General features: G+C 43.5%; 1 protein-coding gene across 1 annotated transcript in view; it reads right to left on the reverse strand.

The window, feature by feature from the left end:
- Positions 1 to 7923: 7923 nt before the first annotated feature.
- SH3BGRL2 (SH3 domain binding glutamate rich protein like 2) overlaps positions 7924 to 17987 on the reverse strand; it is a 47600-nt gene continuing 37536 nt past the window's right edge. Inside the window, exons 3-4 of the mRNA XM_042803469.1 lie at positions 13950 to 14030; positions 7924 to 12790 (exon numbers count right to left, since the gene is read on the reverse strand). Coding sequence (XP_042659403.1) covers positions 12776 to 12790; positions 13950 to 14030 — 96 coding nt within the window. The 3' untranslated portion in view covers positions 7924 to 12775. The remainder of the gene's footprint in view (positions 12791 to 13949; positions 14031 to 17987) is intronic.

Consider the following 17987-nt stretch of genomic DNA (forward strand, 5'->3'; position numbering starts at 1 on the left):
ATTAGCCTTGTGTAAAACTTTACTCATCTTCTTACTATTCTGCTCACAGTCTCTTTGTGAGGATAGCCTGTTCAGGAGTGCTGGAAAACCGAGGTGTGAGGTAATTCGCTGATCCTGAAAAATTGCCCCATAAGTGCCAATTTGGTGTGGGCCAAGCAGGGCAATGAGCTGCTGCGCGCATGGTCGGCCACCCCCGAGGAATCACAGAATCATACAATACTGGGTAGGAAGGGACCTCGAGGATCATCTGGTCCAATATTTCTTAGCAAAAGCACAGTCTAGACAAGGTGGCCCGGCACCTTGTCCAATTGAATCTTAAAAGTGTCCAATGTTGGGAATCCACCACTTCCCTGGGGAGATTATTACAGTGGCTGATTGTTCTCACTGTGAAAAATTTTCCTCTTGTGGCCAATCAGAATCTCCCCAGGATTAATCTGTACCCATTACTCCTTGTCTTTTCCATGTGGCTCCTTCTAAAAAGGGAGCCTCCATCTTCTTTGCAGCCACCCTTTAAATAGTGGAACAGCTGATAAAGTCTTCCCTTTTCTTCTCAAGCCTGAACAAACCCAGCTCTCTCAGCCTTTCCTCACATGGCAGGCTTCCTAGTCCTTTGATCATCTTTGTGGCCCTTCTCTGGACCCTCTTCAGCCTGTCCACATCTTTTTTTGTATAGCAGGGACCAAAACTGAGCACAGTGTTCCAGGTGTGGCCTGACAAGTGCTGAGTGGGATAATGACATCTTGATCTCTGCTGGTGATGCCCTTGTTGGCGCAGAAGAAGCAGCTCCTTCACTTGAAGTGATTACTGATTGCTTCCTGGGGCAAAAGAAACCAGCCCAGCCCAAAAAGCTGCAAACAGTTAAAAATAATCCCACTAAGCCTTTCTGGAAATGGCCTGAATTGCTGTTTCAGCCTCTTCCGTTGTTTTCTACATCTTCAAAAGCTTGGTGCTGTCAGAAAGACATGGAGAAGGTGGCCTGTCTATAATAACTTTCATCTTCATCTTTAGCTGTGCCAGGAAGAGGAGCTTACTGTGAAAATATGTCTCTAAAATTAAAACTAATTTCCCAGGAGCCTCCCTAATTATTTTCTTTCGTTTAAAAAGCTGTCTTGCCTTGCATTAAAAGGGGCTTGAACAACATATATTTTTATAGGCAGGCGCAAAATATTCATAATACAAATGGATGACAACAGGATCTCGTAATGTTCCCGGTTGCTCCTCCAACCTGAGGGACCCCATTCAGCCCCCCCCAGATCCAGCTCAGCGGGCCAGCAGACAGGTCATCTACCTCATGGTGTCTGGCAGCACCCCACAGTGTTCTGCTGACACCTTTCTCAGCACAAGGGGCCAAGCAGGCACCCATGGACCTCAGAGCCAGAGCCACAGGGGCTCTGATGGTGCTTGGCCTCCTTCACCCAGTCGGATAAAGCCTGGGGACTCCACAGTCATGGTGGGTGATGGCAGCCTGTGGAACTGTTGGTGTGTTTCCTGCTAGGAATCATCCATCAGTGCTGGTTGGTTTGGTCAGTCTTAAATTTTGGGTGTCTACTGGGGAGAGGAAGATGAGAAGGCCCCCGTAGCAGGCAGAAGTGCTAGTGTCTCACCAGCAACAACCAATGCAATGCCAATGTCCAAACTGGGTAAAATGCTTAAAGGCAGAGCGAGCACCAGTTTGGAAAGGCAACGAGTTTCAGCTGCAAGGGCTACTGTGCCCATGAGCGGCACCAGGGCAAAGGAAGTCTCGTCATGCCCCGGGTTTTGTTACTTTATAATGCTTCAGATTACCCATACGGTCAGCGTTGTGCTCTAGATGTCAGTGACAGACAGAGCACCCCAACTCCCCGCTCCCACCCACACCCCCCCATGCCTGGGCCAGACTCTTCCCTCCTCCTTCCCCTTCCCTGGCTTCACTGTCTCGGTTATGCAACTGACCCTTCGTGGCAGCACCAACGGAGATGGTCCTCCAAACCAAGCTGAGAGGCAAATCTGTGACCTAATTTTTTGAAAAGGCCAGTCTCCAAATTCCCTGTGGGTTACCAGTGGTTGGTAATACAGTTTCTCGCTATGTGCTGATAGGACTGGGCCATCCAGGTCACCAAGCTAATGTGGAGGGGCTTTCCCAAAGCTGGTATGCTCTCCTCAGAGGTGAGGGAAGGAGGATTGCAGCATCCCCCTGATCAGGATGGGAAACACCCTGCTAGCATGTGCTGATGGTGTTATAGGAGGATCTTCAACAACAGACAGATAAGGAGGTGCAGGAGAAACAAAAGGCTATTCAACCACTTGCTACGCTAATTTATATGAGGGTGAGTTTATTATTAATGGAGCTGCTGGTAAAAGAATTTTCCATTAACGCCTTTCTCAGTGAAAAATAAGGTGGGTGAAAGTGCACAAAAAAATGGACACCATATCTACTCTCTTTGGGGCTTCTATCATTTAAGGAGAATGTGAGAAATAAATCATTTATTTGTTGTGTGGGCTTGTTTTCCATCATTGCATTATACAATGGAAGTGATCAACGTTTTTCTAAACATTTCTAATGTGAAGACCATATTCACTAGAGACCTCATTCTTTAACTTCACCTTCTTTTTATCCCTCCATCTTTTTATTCCCCCGGGATGACTAAAAGGTCTTTAAGAAGGTGTAACCATCTTTTAGTCTGCCTTTGTTGATCCCCTACAGTGTCTGTAAGACAATCTTTTATAAAGGACTGTTTTCTTTAATCAGTTGAAGACATTGCTAAGAAGCAGATGTCGTGATGCAGATATCCCATAGCTGGGTGGGATAGAGGAAGCTAAGAAAACCTGGAATGTATTTATAGTTTCAACCATCACTATCCCTCAAGACAGATTAATTTAAACTTTAGGTTGTAGGTAACCCTGAGAAGATGTCAAGCACATCTTTGTGGTAAAGAAGATTCTGTAAATTTACAGTGATCAAAACAAGCCCCAGTCTTTAGTAGGGAAAAAATGCTGAAGCAGCCACAATTTCATGTTTTATTCTCAGTGGTTTTAGGACATATGCAACACTGTTGTTATTGTTTGGGTTTTTTTATTATTATCATTATCATTGTTATTTATCATTATTATTATTTATTATTATTATTATTAACCATAAGAGCATCTGTCCCACTGGGGTTTGGAGAACATAAAGTCCATAGCAACCCCTCGGAGCAGTGATATATCTGCTCTGTGGGGTTTTGGCTAACACAGTGAGAGGTAGTTTCTGATGGGTGGTGCTTTGTAATGGCAATTGATTATCCTGGGAAGAAGACGATCAAGATGTTTGTTACATTTCCCCTTATCACATATCTCAAAATATCCCACATATTTCATAACCTCTCAGATGGTGACACAAGGCAGGGAGACCGACGTGAAGTTGGGGAGGGAGGCAAAGGGAAGAGGCCTCTGGCACAGAGGCTGTGTTAGAAGACACAATAAGGTGTAAAACGAGAAGACTTGGAAAATACGTTTACGAATGTGCTGGAAGCCCAGCTAAGATGGTAAAAAGGAGGGAGGATTCAGTTGTAGGAGCCTGCTGAGGGATGCGTGCAGGGAGCAGGCTGGAGCAAATACCACAAGAGTGATTTCTGGGGCAAACACAGTGATTTTGGTTTGATGTGCAGGAAAGCCAGGCAGCAGGACTGCGCCGGGAGGTGAAGGAGAGGCAGCAGCGAGAGCCGGCAGAGGAGTGGGAAGGGGAGAGCCTGAGCCCCGTGGAGCAACAGCAGGCAGCACTTGGCTGCTGAAAGGCAGGAGACAGATTGTGAACATGCTCGGGGAAAAGTGGCCATTGCCCTTATCCCACTCGCCACAGCACATACAAACAAAGCCACAACCACGACAGGTCTCAGGCCCCTCACATACAGGTTTTTATGTCAGGGTAACTGCTGTCTGCCATGGAGAGTCACGTTCCTTGTTCGAATTAGTGGGGAATCAGGATCTACCTCTACCAACTCTTTTTTAATATATATGTCTATATATTAAACTGAAATAAATTTTAAAGAGGTAGCTGGCTACTCATGGTCTTTCCAAGATCGGTTTCACTCCTGCGGCTGGTGTAAGTTCAGGGAGCACATCCCCAGATATCGATGTTTCTGACACCTTTCAGTTAAGCGAAGGTTAAAGTCTGCCAAGAGAATGTTTAATTCATGTATTTAGTAAGCACAGTTCTTACATCTGCCCACACAATATGCCCAGGAAATATGCTAAATTGGAGCAATAGCTCAGTCAGGGCTAAAATGAGAAACTGTTAAATGGCAACACTTCTGCCAAGGCACTGAAAGCAAGTATCAGGATCACCTCTAAATTATGAATTCTGCTAGCTGAAGTAATTAAAGAGCTCGTTCTGGACTTGCTTCATGGAATTACTCCATGCTGCTGTATAGAGATCTCCTCATCCCAGGGACCTCAGTTGTCCCTGGATGTCTCTGGCACTGGCAGCAGAAATAGACTCTGCAGTGGCTTGGCTGCTTCTTCCGCCTGACAAAAGCATAGATAAGGCAGTAGAGAAAACCACTATGGAAGCACCTATGACAGGTAATTCCTGCGAGGGAGACTTATTTAAATAAAAGGACAACAAGGGCGATAGAGATAAGCTGGCCATGAACAAACTTCTGCTGAAATTTGGAAGCAGGTTTATTTTTTGGTGCAAGAGAAGTGGAATTTTAAGACAGCCTTCCAACTGGCATAGCAGAGTCAAAAAAAAAACCAAAGGAAAAAAATATCAGCCCAGAACCAGTTTGGTGCTTTTAGCTGAAGTTGGGTAGTTTTATGAAACAGATTCCGTGACAACAGAAACAGAAGAGGATTTGGCTCTGTAAACCAAGAGATCTCCTCTAGGTTGACAATTTAGTGTAGACCATGAAATTTTGTTGCACTGAAATGCCATCACCTCTGTAGGTTTCCGTAGGTATAAGTGGATTTGATGGACACCCACACCTTGCTCAGAGCAAGAATGCTCCAAAGGACATGAGATGGCCACTTAGGGCTTAAGTATTATAGCCTGGATGGAGCAGTGTTGATGCTACAGTAATTTTCCTTAATGACTCAAGAGTGTATTTCACAGCAATTCTGTATAGCTATCTTGACCTAGAAGCCTTCTCATGGCTTAAACTCAAATTTATGCCACTCACAGAAGATACCTAAAAGAAAAAACATATCCAACAAAACCAGGAAGAAAACCAGAAGAGTGTAAAGCTATGAAAACTCAGGGAAGAAAATGTGTTGAAGGAAAATGATAGCAGTGGTGCCAACAATTATAAAAGTCTCATAGTGGGAAGACCATTAGCTCAGGGGGCAGCGGTGAGAGGCATTATCAGCCATTCCAGGGCTCAGCACGGCGGGATTGCAGGGGGATGCCCAGCCTGCACGGGTCACAGCGCCGGCCAGGGACAGTGCTCGGGGGCTACAGGCAGCTCAGCAAGCAGCTTTCCTCTCTTTGGGAGTTGACATATGGCCACGTCACCCCTGCAGACAGGTGACATCACCAAAGGGCTCTGCAAGGGCCATTCCCAGCAGAGGCAGTCATCAGGCAATATCCAGAAGAGGACAACATGGGTATGCTGGCAAAGGAAGCTGAGGCGGAAAGAACCGGACTCCTGTCCACATACAGCTTTAATTAGACAATTTATAGTTAAATGATAAAAGTTGTGTATTTGAACACGTTATTATGCTGCTTATATCATGCTAAAGAGTGATTCAGCTTTGTTAGTTCTCACATCTGAACGGCTGGTCAGTACATCATCCATTTCTGCCTCTTCACACCTACATTCTTCCCTCCTCCCCTGATTAAGCACATAAAACGGTGGGGGGAAAAAAAAAAATAAAAAAAAATAAAGATGAGAAGCTGAGCTAAAACGAAGAAAGAAAGAGCTGTTAGTGTTGCTTCACCCCTGGCTGCAGGCTCCATGGGATGGATTTTGCAAGCAGAGGGAGGACAAGCCAGTATTGACGTGTTGTGAGAGCAGGACCCCGCGGTGGCTGTGCCCACACTGCCTCCAGTGCTGGGCGTGCTGCTCTTCTGGCTTTTCCCTGTGGAAGAGAAGTTGGCACACGAATTTACAGGGAAGAAAAAATGTTGGCTGAAGTTATCTTGGAAATACACGTAAAAGCCATCGCATCTGACAATTACCATTTTCCAACCGGGAATGTGTCGAGCTGGAAGTGTTTAATGAAGAGAGGAGGAGGGATGGGCTAGAAGCAGCTGGAGGAGCAGGCTGGGACACACCTGCGCTGTTACCTTCAGCAAACCTCACCTGCTACAGCCCTGTGTTCTTCACCTGAGCTTCCCCACGGGCACCTGATCTGCGGGTCTCTCTCCCTGTCAGCGCTGATGCGTGTCTGACTCCCTTGGTCACACACTGGAGAAACAGATCCTTCGTGCGTGGGCGCAGCAGGCGGTGGCCCGGTCCCCTTGGGAGGCACAGGGAAAAGCAGCCGTGGCTTTTGTTTGGCAGCCAGGGCTGGAAGTCCTGCTGCACTCTCAGCTCTGGAACTTCACAGCGAGGTGTCTGCAAAACCTCACTGAAGTGCCTCACTCAAAGAAACGAGGCAAAACCCCAAGCTGCTACTGATTTTTTTCCTGTTGGTTGCCAGCAGAACAACTTCTTCTGCCAAGTTTTTTTATGGAAGGTGCCGTAATGCAGGGACACGTAGGCTCAATTCTTGTTTTACACATCTTAGTGTTCATTGATTTCAGTGGAAGTGCACTTGATCTCCAAAGAGGTACAAAGAAAAGTTTTCTGTGCAGCGCAGTTATAGGAGGTAGCACCTGGACAAGGTGTAAAATCTTTGAGGCTCAAGAAGGCACCAAATCAGTATGCTGCTTATTCCTGCTATGTGAAAAATACCTTCTCTCTCACACATCAGGGAGCAGGATGCATCCCCAGGGCTGCTGTGTGACTGAGGATGGCAGAAGCATCATTTAAGGGCTCTTTCCCTTACGGAGTGACCCCACTGGGGCCATCCTGAAGTGCAAGGATTGGAGTGGGGTGGTCAGGGTCTGCCTGCTTCCCCGGACACAAAGGAAGGAATTTCTCCTACTGTGCCTGCCTATGCTGGCTTTGCATCTGAACTCCTCTAGAGGAGAGAGGTGGCATTATTTTTAAGACACAAATATTTGACTGTTGCCCTGGTGTGTTCAGTTTCTGCGGCGGTTTTTGGTAGCTGGGGAGGGGGATACAGCAGTCCCCTGTGAGCAGCTTCTCAAAGCTCCCCTGGCTCCAAGTCGGACCCACCTCTGGCCAGGGCCGAGCCTGTCAGTGACGGTGGCTGTGCCTCTGTGGGAACCTATTTAATCCTCCTTCCCTGTGCGGGGGGTGACGCCCTGGCCCAGGGTGCCCAGAGCAGCTGTGGCTGCCCCCTCCCTGGAAGGGTTCAAGGCCAGGCTGGACGGGACTGGGAGCACCCTGGGCTGGTGGAAGGTGTCCCTGCCCATGGCAGGGGGTTGGGTCCCTTCCAACCCAAACCATTCTGATTCCTTTCAGACAAGAAAAAGGAGCACTCCTTAATATTTTAGCCCTAGGAGCAAAACTTCAGCATGTGAAAAATTCCTGACCTCACTGCCCAAGCCATCCCAGAGGACCCATCCTTTATTTCCATAGTACTTATCAACTAACCCAAGCACAAAAATGGAAGACAATAAATCACTTTTTCTTTACTGCTATTTATCTGGGGAGGACCTAAACCTTAACCCAGCAGGTATTCTGCACATTGCAACTCCCACCGAGTCAACAGGGACCAGAGGTGCTCAGCATCTTGAAGAATCAGGCTCACCCATCCCAGGTGAAGAGCTCAGCAGCACTTCCATCTGCAGGGGCTGCCCGAGCCAAAGCACCAGGCTGTCACCAGAGGGAGCTGCAGCAAGAAGAAAGTCTTACTTTTCCATTGTTTTCTTTGTACATACAACACAGTCCAAGTGTCTTTTTTGAATTACATTTTTTTATTAGATGAACACGGTTTTAATACAGAATTTAAAACTCCACGTGTACACAGCCTAGGATGCAACGTGCTCCCTCTCCCACTGGGTTACGAAACACTGACGCCGTGAAGGTGAACACCAGCTCTGCGTTTGGGACCTCACAGGGATGTTACAAATGGCCGGGAGTGGAAGCTTTGCATGCAGGTAGGTCTACACAGGACAGGACAAAGCACATGAGGAAGAGGTGAAGAATAGGAAGAAGGAAGTAAGCTGGATCTGCCCTGGGTGCCGGCAGCGAGCCACGGACCGGCCCGCACCGTGTCTGCCACTCCCGCCCTCTGTGCGGGGCTCCCTCCTCCTCCCGCGGCAAGGTCTAGGGGAACCAGTGGACAAGCCACTGAAGGAAGACTAATGGGATTTGGCACTTCCCTGGTGAGGACCCCACTCTGGCACTCCTGTGAGGTGTCACAAGGCACTGCCTAAAGTCTCAGGGTCCTACTTCTGAATGGTGGTATTCCCAGAATTGGACTCCCTACATAAATGGCCTGGCAGGGGGACAAGGCAGGGAGGGACAACCAAGAAATCCACCGAGAGCTTGGTAGCTCCTCTTTATTTCAGTGATGGCATTTGGGCTGCTCAACACTTGAATCAGATAGTTATTTTAAAGTGTAAACATGGATTTAGGGGCTTTACTCCAGGTCCACTTCCCTTGGACAGTTTGATTCTAGACAGTCAACAAGGAAAAAAAAAAGCCACACTAAGAAGAAATCAAGAGTTCAGAAGAGTCATCAAAAACTGTTTCAACCTTACAAAGCATGTGTCTTTTGACTCAGGCCTCAATATCAATTTCCTGCATTATTAAAAAAATAGCAATATAGAAGCTACCCCCTTCTCAGTTCAAAGTTTAAGCACATCTAAGAAGACCCTAAAGAAACAGTCCTCTTTCTGGCAAGGCACTATCCAGTACTGTGTGGCACAAACAAAACCACCTCTGTCAAAGCCACTGATACAGTGACTGTGCATGTGCACGGCAGCCCACACAGCAACTTCAGCTAGGTACAAAGATTTACAGTTTAATTCACACTGCTCTCCCTTTTAAAAAGTGGGGTAGTTACAAGTATTAGCTAAAGATTGGGATCATTTGGTTCTCAAACATTCCTTTACATGCAATTTTTTTTAAACAGAGTTAAGATTATGCTACTTCTTTCAATAAATGGCTCTAGTTTCCACAGACCTTTTCAGTTACCTGATAGTTACATTTCATTATTACAAAACTGGTTTAAAAAACTCCAGATCATCTTATGTAACAAACTAGATCTCTACTTGCTTTAATTACAAAAATAAGGCTGTCACAAAACAGACCAAATTCACATTCAAGCAACACGTGTACTTTTTTTTAAAAAAACTAGCCACTTATAATTCAAAAGCACGTACTCTAAGGGACATACACTGCCAATCCATGCAAGCAAGCAGGATATCTTTGGAGCTAGTGTTGTCCTCCATACAACTGATTATGCCTACATGCGTGCTCTGAAATAATCTAGCAGCTGTAACAGAACTAGCTCTCCACTGAACGGGAGGCTGCTATTCTGCAATTATCAAAATTCAAGAGGAGTTTTGTGAAACTACTTTCACCCCTGGAGAAATCAATGTGGTTTTGCCTTTCACATCAGTAAGCCTGGGTTTTTAGAAACTGGGACTTCAGGAAGTTCTCAAAGTTTACAACATATCAAGTACATGATAAATCCAGGATGGCTTCTCTGTAATCAACTGCATAATTATGTAAATTTATATCTGTATTAATTTGCAAAGTTAAATATTTTTCTTTAACTTTTTTTTTTTAGGGATAGTTACATTGAACTTGGCAAAGTTAACAATGTACAGCTCCACCTCGTGTCACATACCCTTCCTATAGGGAGGTTCAAGTCTCACGACAATATGGGATAGGTGACAAGAACGTCACTGTAACTTACCACAGACAACATAAGTCTTAAAAATGCACATACATATATGTATATACATACCTGTATATGCATGTTATCAACTCCCATTCAGGCTTCCTCTAGAGAAGGTGCTGTAGCAAAGATTTTGACCAGTAAAGACAACCATGGACTTGAAATCTGTGTGTGCACTTGCTCCACCTAGCCCTTTAACTGAGCTGAGGAGGCACCAGAGGAACCAAACAGAAACTGATTTATGGATGGACTCCTTTAACGTTGCATTTTTTAAAGCTTTCCTGTCTTTGTACAAGAGGGAAAAGACACACAGCTGTAAGCAGTTTGTAGCTGAGACAACACTAACAGGAAGGTAACCAGTTCTTTACTCCAGCCACTGGTCATCATGAACATTGTTTGTGTCATACCTCTGTAGACGCGAGCAAGCCATTGTCCAAAATCTGAGAGGCTACAGTTCTCCTATTGTTCAGCATCTTCAGCAGGGACTTGGATGATGAACTAACGTGCACCCTCAGCAAATCTGTGACCAACACCTGAACCTGCTTCAGTGGTTGGTGATAGCTGGCAGAGCGTCAGTACGGTGGCATCTCAATAACCTTGAGGACTGGGCTAACAGAAACCTCACAAAGTTTGATAAGGACAAGTAGAAAGTTCTGCCCTTGGGGGTGGTGAAGCATCAGTATGGGCTGTAAGAGTGACTGACAGAGTAATACCCTTGCTTAAGAGACCTGGGGATTTTAGTGAATGCCATGTTGAACATCAGCCAGCAACGTACTTGCTGCAAAGAGGGGAAAGCATGCAGTGCGCTACTTCAGAAGTGTGGCCTGCAGGCTGAGGAAAGTTATTATCCTCCTCTACTCAGCACAGATGAGGCCACATCCAAAACATTGTTTTGGGACCTTCTCCCAGTTCAAGAGGGATGTGAACAAACTGGAAAGAGTAACCATCCACCAAAGCAAAGCAGCCAGGGGCGTAAAGCACACAGCCTGTAAAGAGAGGTTGAGGAAGCCAGGTTTGATTAGTCTGGTAAGAAGGCGGCTCAGAAGTGATCTGATGGCAGCCTACAACTATCTTGAGGGCAGTTACAAAAAGGGTGGTGCCAGTGAGTGCCAGGAAACATAGCAAAGGAAAGGCAACAGCCACAAATTACAGCCTAGCAGATGAGGCTGGACGTTAAAAGAAAGTTTTCACCAGGAGAGTACTGCAGCACTGGCAGAGATTATCTGGAGGGTTATGAGATCATCTCTGGATATTTTTAACATTATTCTAGACAAATCCATATCTGATCCAAGCTGGTGTTGGTGTTAGACATCATTTTGACAGTGTTGGACCAGATGACCTCCAGATGTCCCTTCCAACTAACATGTCTTGGATGTCACTGTTACTGATTTTAACAGAACATGTGATTTGTTGCACAGAGAGTGCTGCTTTCTGACGCTTTTTACAAGTTTGTCTTCCTTCAAGCCACACAGTCCGAGTGATGCTGTGATTGCAAAGAAGCTTTCCCACATGATGGTTGTCTTTCACTTACCTAAAGACATAAGGACATTTAGTGGAATGGCACTACCCTGTCATTATGAAATCACTTGAGTAAAAGCCACATTCAAGCATAGCTGTTATTTTCATAGCCAGACTTGATTCAAAATGCATGATGTAATTTGACTTCTGTCTAGAATGCATTTTGTAATGGTTATTGGCAAGTCATGGGCCTAAGTTCTGCTATGTGCATCAATGCAGTCCCACTGGAATAATTTCCACTTCCTTTACTTGGCTCCTGTCCCTCAGCTGAGCTGACCATTGTGGCCTTATCCAGCAGGGCACATGCTCAGCTTTCTCACTGTCTTAGAGGCACCTCCACATTTCCACACCTGGGGATATAACCGGGACAACAGCTGGGTGAGTTAGGTGTGCTCTTGCACCATGGTAGAGTGTTTAACCACCCATGGAACTGACCGCTGCCTCTCAAAGTATCCTCCCGATGGTCATGGGGCTAATGGTGGAGCTGTGTGTTATTGAAGGTAAACTCAAGGTTTTGGCAAAATTTAATTTTAAGACAGTTCAACCCTAGAGCTCCAACTTCAGATGTTGAGCATTTCTCAGTTAAGAGATAACTTAATATTAACATTAGCTATGAGACCTTTTCTTCTGAACTACCTAGTTATCTTCCACCAAGTATTTTGCTGCACATTTCACCTGCTTTTGGAACAGGAACCATGTCAAAATATTTCACTTTGGCACCTCCTTCATGATAACTGTTTTTAAACAGTCAGTTGCAGTGTGCATCATTAGACAAATCAAGTTTTCATGAACAGGGTTAGCAGCCCAGGTCTCTTACAATAAACGTGACCTAGCATAAACATCACAAGAAACAGGTGTAGAGGAAAAATATGACAGTTATTGGCTTAGGCTGAGATCTTAAGATTGGTGATTTTTACCTTCTGGATCATAGCCAGCACAAGCTTTCTAGTAACCACCAGCACTTTAACTATCATGATGAGCTAATTTCAACTACAGTAGTTGGAATGATTAGAAAAGGTAAGGAATCTGACTACATAAGGATATCCACGAATGACAGAAGTCCTACGCTTCCACTCCTTATTCTCAAACATATTATGTCTGTTAGAATACCAGTGCCAGTTGCAAAAGCAACCCAAAGACATAAGTGAAACATCAACAATGAGTGCTTTTAAAAAGGAAGATGAGTAGCCAGGCCTTAATCCTGTTTCATATATGTGTTGTTAAGTCCACATTATTGGAGAGCATCGTCTCACGGCAAGCAGTCTACTACTAATGATGCGTGTTTGCTCTATCACAGTGATCCATTAGGGAAGCTGTTGTGTGCTGAAGAACAGGGTCATTCATCCAGAAGATGTGCTTGTCAATACTTCAGATAGGTTTTCTAGGGTTCTGACCCCTATTTAAAAACAAAAACAAACAAAAAAAAAAGAAAGAAAGAAAAAAAAATATTATTAATGCTGTGAATACACTCTCATCTTCTGAGTCTGACCTTTGCATAGAAGGTGCCCCTAACCCTGGTCCACAGAGCAGCTGAGGATGCCTCACTCTGAAGTACTACCAGACTGAAGCAGTGATTTGGCCAAGTTTATAGAGACACTCCTCCAGGCCTACAACAGGTTATTTCCCAGGAACAGAGCTGCACAGAAGCTGCTATTTCTGATTGTAGTAGGACGTCATCTTTTTCCTAGGACTAGTTCTTCAAGCTACGAAGTGAGGCGGGCTGCCAAAATAACCTGCTTTTGCAGTTCCCTGTTGAGGTTCCTCCTACTCCTGTCCCTCATGAGGTACAGAAATAAATAAATTCCTGGCAGAAGAGGAACGTTATAAATACCCAAGACCTATTGTCCAGGCCTGAAACAGTATTACTACCAAACGCAGCTATATCTACAGTAGTCAAGGGAAGAAAAATCCTCTCCTATGTGTCTGATCTACTGCCCAAAGGTGCACCATAGTCTCTTTGAACAAGTGTCCAGGCTTCCATACGTCAATAAAGTCTCCTCTATTATACCGCTCTCAACAGAAGGATGTTATCTGGCTTTGTGTTCTGATCTGTATATATATGTATTTGTTAAAACTGAATTCTTATCCACAAAGTTGATATAACTCCTGACTGCTCCAGCACTTCAGCATTAAAATACAAAAATAATGCCCAATGTATAAATGCTGTCCTGGTTGAGCTATTATGTCAGGCGGGCCCAGTAAGATATTTTGGTGACCTAAACCGCTGATATTCCAGTGATTAAGATTCTAGTTTTTGTCTCCTGCTATAGTAAAGTCAGTTGTTTTCCATTTAGATTGATAATGTGAAGAATGTATTCTTTAAAATTCATTTATCTGCTGTCTCAAATTAACTCCCATGTATATCCTTGGTTTCATTTAAAATGCTTTGCTTTTCTTGGCAACCATTTCAATTACCTCATTAGCATGAAGTTGATATGGACAAGGTATGGATCAGGGCAGTAGTGCATCTGAACACACAGAGTTCTTTCAGTTCAAAGAAAATTCAGTCTCAGTATTTCAAGAATTCCATGAAAAGTCTACAATGCTACACTGACCTTTGATGCCAAAGTAGGTTTCAGCCTAAGAAAGGAGAAGACAGTGTTGCTCTCCTTTGATTCAAAAAAGCCATCGTAATCCTACAGAGAAAAAAAAAAGGAAAAAAAAAGTTAACATTTGTATTCGTCTTTGCCTTATTGGTCTTACCACACCACATATTAGGCTAAAGGGTGATAAGTAATAATGATCAGGAAAATACTGATACTTACCCATATGCTCCTATGCAAACCTAAAAGCTATTCTAAACCACAATGATATCACCAGCTACAATGGCAAAGAAAAACACAGAAATTCTCAAACTACAGGATCTTTCACCACTTTATTTGACTGAAAAATATAAACATGGACTTGCATTAAAAGGAAATCTATTGTGGGTATATTTTGAAGGTATTTAAGTGCCTAACAATGCAAGTAAGTTTCTAACTGGGTTTCCAATTTGCATTTTAGCAAACAAAATACTTCCTAATGTGGAAAACTCCAAGAAGTAGTCCTAAGGCAGCTGAACTCCTTATTTCTTCTATGGTAGAAGAGAGACTTCATCATCATCATATCCTTTGAAATCAGCAATCATATCTCAGCCTTGGACAATGTCATAGTCAATTATAAAATGTTAGCATAAAGAAACTTGTTGTATAGAAAGATAAAAACCAAGCTTCGTTACCATGATTAGGTTCCTTTTAGGTTTCAGCTGCTTAAAATCAGGTTCTGATCTCAAAGTGTTACTACTACTTTTACAGATTTGTTTATTGCACTGAACACCTGTTACTCTTCTATCATCCAATGAGCCAACAATATTTGGTTTTCAAAGGAAAAAGAGAAAAACAGAGCACAGTTAGTGAATGGATTTCACATATGGTAAGAAGCCAATAAGTTTCAGCTCTTGTTTGTGGTTTCACAAAGATTTCCTCTATGACCACTAGCAAACAATAAAGCAACCAGTTCAGACTCTTTTCCTCCACCTCGTAGCTGCAAAATGGAAATATTAATCCTTACTTAACCACTTCTGACATGTAAAATACTCTGTAAATGTCAGGAAATTTAAGGTATGTGCTCACCACTACATAGCAATTATCTCTAAATAGCTAAGATTAGTAGTAACACTTAACTTGAAAGCATTCAACAAGAGAATTTAAATATTGACTGTGCACATACATGCTTTCAATACAGAATAGGAACAGGCAGTCTCTGTGCCTCCACATGCTCCCCATCTGTGTGACAGTCATTCCCAATGCACCTGAGCCCCAAAGTTTGCACTTTTTTGGCTCCCAACCTCTAATCTCATTACTTTTTGAGAGCTCATGTCTCATTGTTACAGTTTCAGGTACTTTCCCTGAAATTTGACCTCAATTTTTCCCCAGCAGCAGCTGCTTTGCCGACTTGTCTCCTTCCACTCCTGCCTTATCTTGAACCTGTAACCTCACAAACCACCCCACAATCACAGGGGACCATGTAAGACAAACAGAAGAAGCTCTAATTGAAAAGCAGAAATCTTTCTCTGACCTGGCTATTGCTGGAAGGCCATCACAGGATATGCAAAGATTAGGAACCTTCTTTTATCTTCCAACCAGAATTTCCTCATGCCTAGCCAATATCCACTTGTGCTTACATTTTGGCTTCTCAGATCCTAAGCAGGAAGAAAAAAAGGTCTGGGCAAGCATTCTGCTTCCCAGTATTTCCCTGGGTCTTCACAATACAGTGTGAATCCCTGAATAGCCCTTCATCCCACCTGCCAGATCCAATTATAAGATATAACAAATTATATCCTTTCAGAAGGATGGTTGATATTTTGTGAAATAACTCTGTAAGGAAAGTGTGTGCTTGCAGATGAAGACTTTACTTCTCTTTGTTCTCTTTTTTCCCTCTCTACCAATGTAAAAGAAAAGATTGCTCAGGCAGAAAATACATATTCACCATAGCAAGGATAATATACCTCCCACGAGATCCATAATCATCCTGCAGATGTGCAGAATTTCTCTTAAAAACTTTATGGTGCACTAGACAAAGATGCTTTACTAGCATTTCCATAATGATATACTGCTATACCAATGTGAACACAACTGTCCCAGCTAAGTGATACTTTGCATAGTCATTCAAATACCCTCTGCCCAGAAAACAATCATAGCCACACAGAGGCAGTTTCCCAGCTTAATCCTCTGTACTAAAAGCTTCAGCCCTGAAAGACACAGAGAGTCCAGCAGGAGTATATGATGGTCACCAGGCCTCTGGCATATTAGCTGACATAAGTAGAAAGAACAAACCTTCTTAAGATGGCTTTTCATTGTTGTCTTAAAACATGGCATATTGCTGTGCTATAGGATAGGGCAATAAGTCAGTATTCCAGGTCTCAGCTTTATGTCTACTAATCCTTCCAGCTTTCACACATGTGTCTGTATCTATGTATATACAGAGAATTGACAGCGCACGCATTTCTTCTGTCTGGTTTTCAGTTCCATGGTTCTCTATGAGCAATACATAATTTCCAATGAATACCATCTACTCACTTCACTTTATGGGAAGAGTCAAGTTTATTTGCTTTCACTGCCAGGAGAACGAAAGACTTCTAGGAATAAAGCAGTTCTGGAGCAAAGGAAGGTAGAATCTCCTGCAAGGATCAGCATCATAGACTGGCAAACAGACTTGTAGGCAGATGCTGCTTATCACTATGAGCACAGAACCATTATCATTACTGTTTTAAATGCTAACATATGAATATATCAGGCACAGTTTTAAGTTCTCTCACTGTTAATTTTAGGTATGGTCTCTTCCACATAACTTTGAAATTAAACATATAATTAAACAAAGGAAACAGACACTATCACATCAATTTAAAACATCATTAGAAGTGATGAACTGATGTTAATTTCTAAATTCACATAAACTTACAATTAATAGCCAGAAAGTAAATCCAAATAAAAGACACAGATCTCACAACTAAGCCATGGCATAAGCTGAAACAGTATTGAAAGCAACCCCAGCAATGCCATGGATTAAAAAGGGACAATATAATCATTGACTAGCTAGAGGACTAATAAGTAATACTGAAGCTTGGCATAAGGATGTTTGATTAAGCCCTTGACCTCTACAAATGAGACTTGAAAAACTGCATGGACACTATTAAACCTGAAAAATTCCAGTCTGACTCTGCTAAAGAAGATGAAAAGCCATGAGGGACACAAGCTACATAAGCAACCATGTGAAGACAGCACCTGATCTGACTGAGAAAAACACCTTCGTTTTCGCTACTGGTTTCATCTACAGGTGAGTCTCACTATCTCTGGAGCTGAAGGTTGGGGAGCAGTAGATCGGCGAGAAGAACAAGGGCACACCCCCCTTCACCCCCTTTAATATCAGGGCAGGTTTAAATTGTCTGAAGATGCTCATTACAGCTCTGTAAACTATAAGCAGCCAACCTGTGGGCAGGCAGCTCTTGAGAGCATTTCTGCAGCAGCATGGCTCAAGACAGACATAATTTTCACTCCCTGCCAGAAGCACCCTCCTTTCCTCCTAAGCACAGAGGCAGTTTCCATGAGCCCCCAGATGCCTGTTTCTCTCAACACTTTGTCCAAGGAAGCTTCTCTGTTCAGGTGAGTCATCATCTCTCACTGCCGCTTTCAAATTCTGGGGTTCTCCTGAAGTGTCTTCATCCCAGTACTTCAATTAGTTCTAAAACTGTCACTACTCTAAGACCACAGTTTTTTCACTCTTTATTAATAAATTGGAAAGAAAAACAGGGCAGGGAAGGATTCACAGCCTGAAAATAATGTCATAAGAAATAAGGCTCCATTCCTGGCTCTGACAATGACTTCGTGACTCAGCTAATCCACCAATATCTGTGAACATCTGTTTACCTTAAGATCTGTAAAGTAATTTAAAACTTAAACATAAAAAGCTTTCTGCAACAGCTAGTTATCAATTTTTACTTCCAGAAGTACCCAGGCCTAATTTAGTAAGTCTTTTCCACAGTTTTACAGATTACCAAACCTGGATTCCCTTACTGAAAAAAACTGTGAAGGTTAAACAATGAGCTAAACTGAGTA

The sequence above is a fragment of the Tyto alba genome, unplaced genomic scaffold (genome assembly GCF_018691265.1).
Source record: "Tyto alba isolate M040663 unplaced genomic scaffold, T.alba_DEE_v4.0 Super-Scaffold_40, whole genome shotgun sequence".
Classification (NCBI taxonomy): Eukaryota; Metazoa; Chordata; class Aves; order Strigiformes; family Tytonidae; genus Tyto; species Tyto alba.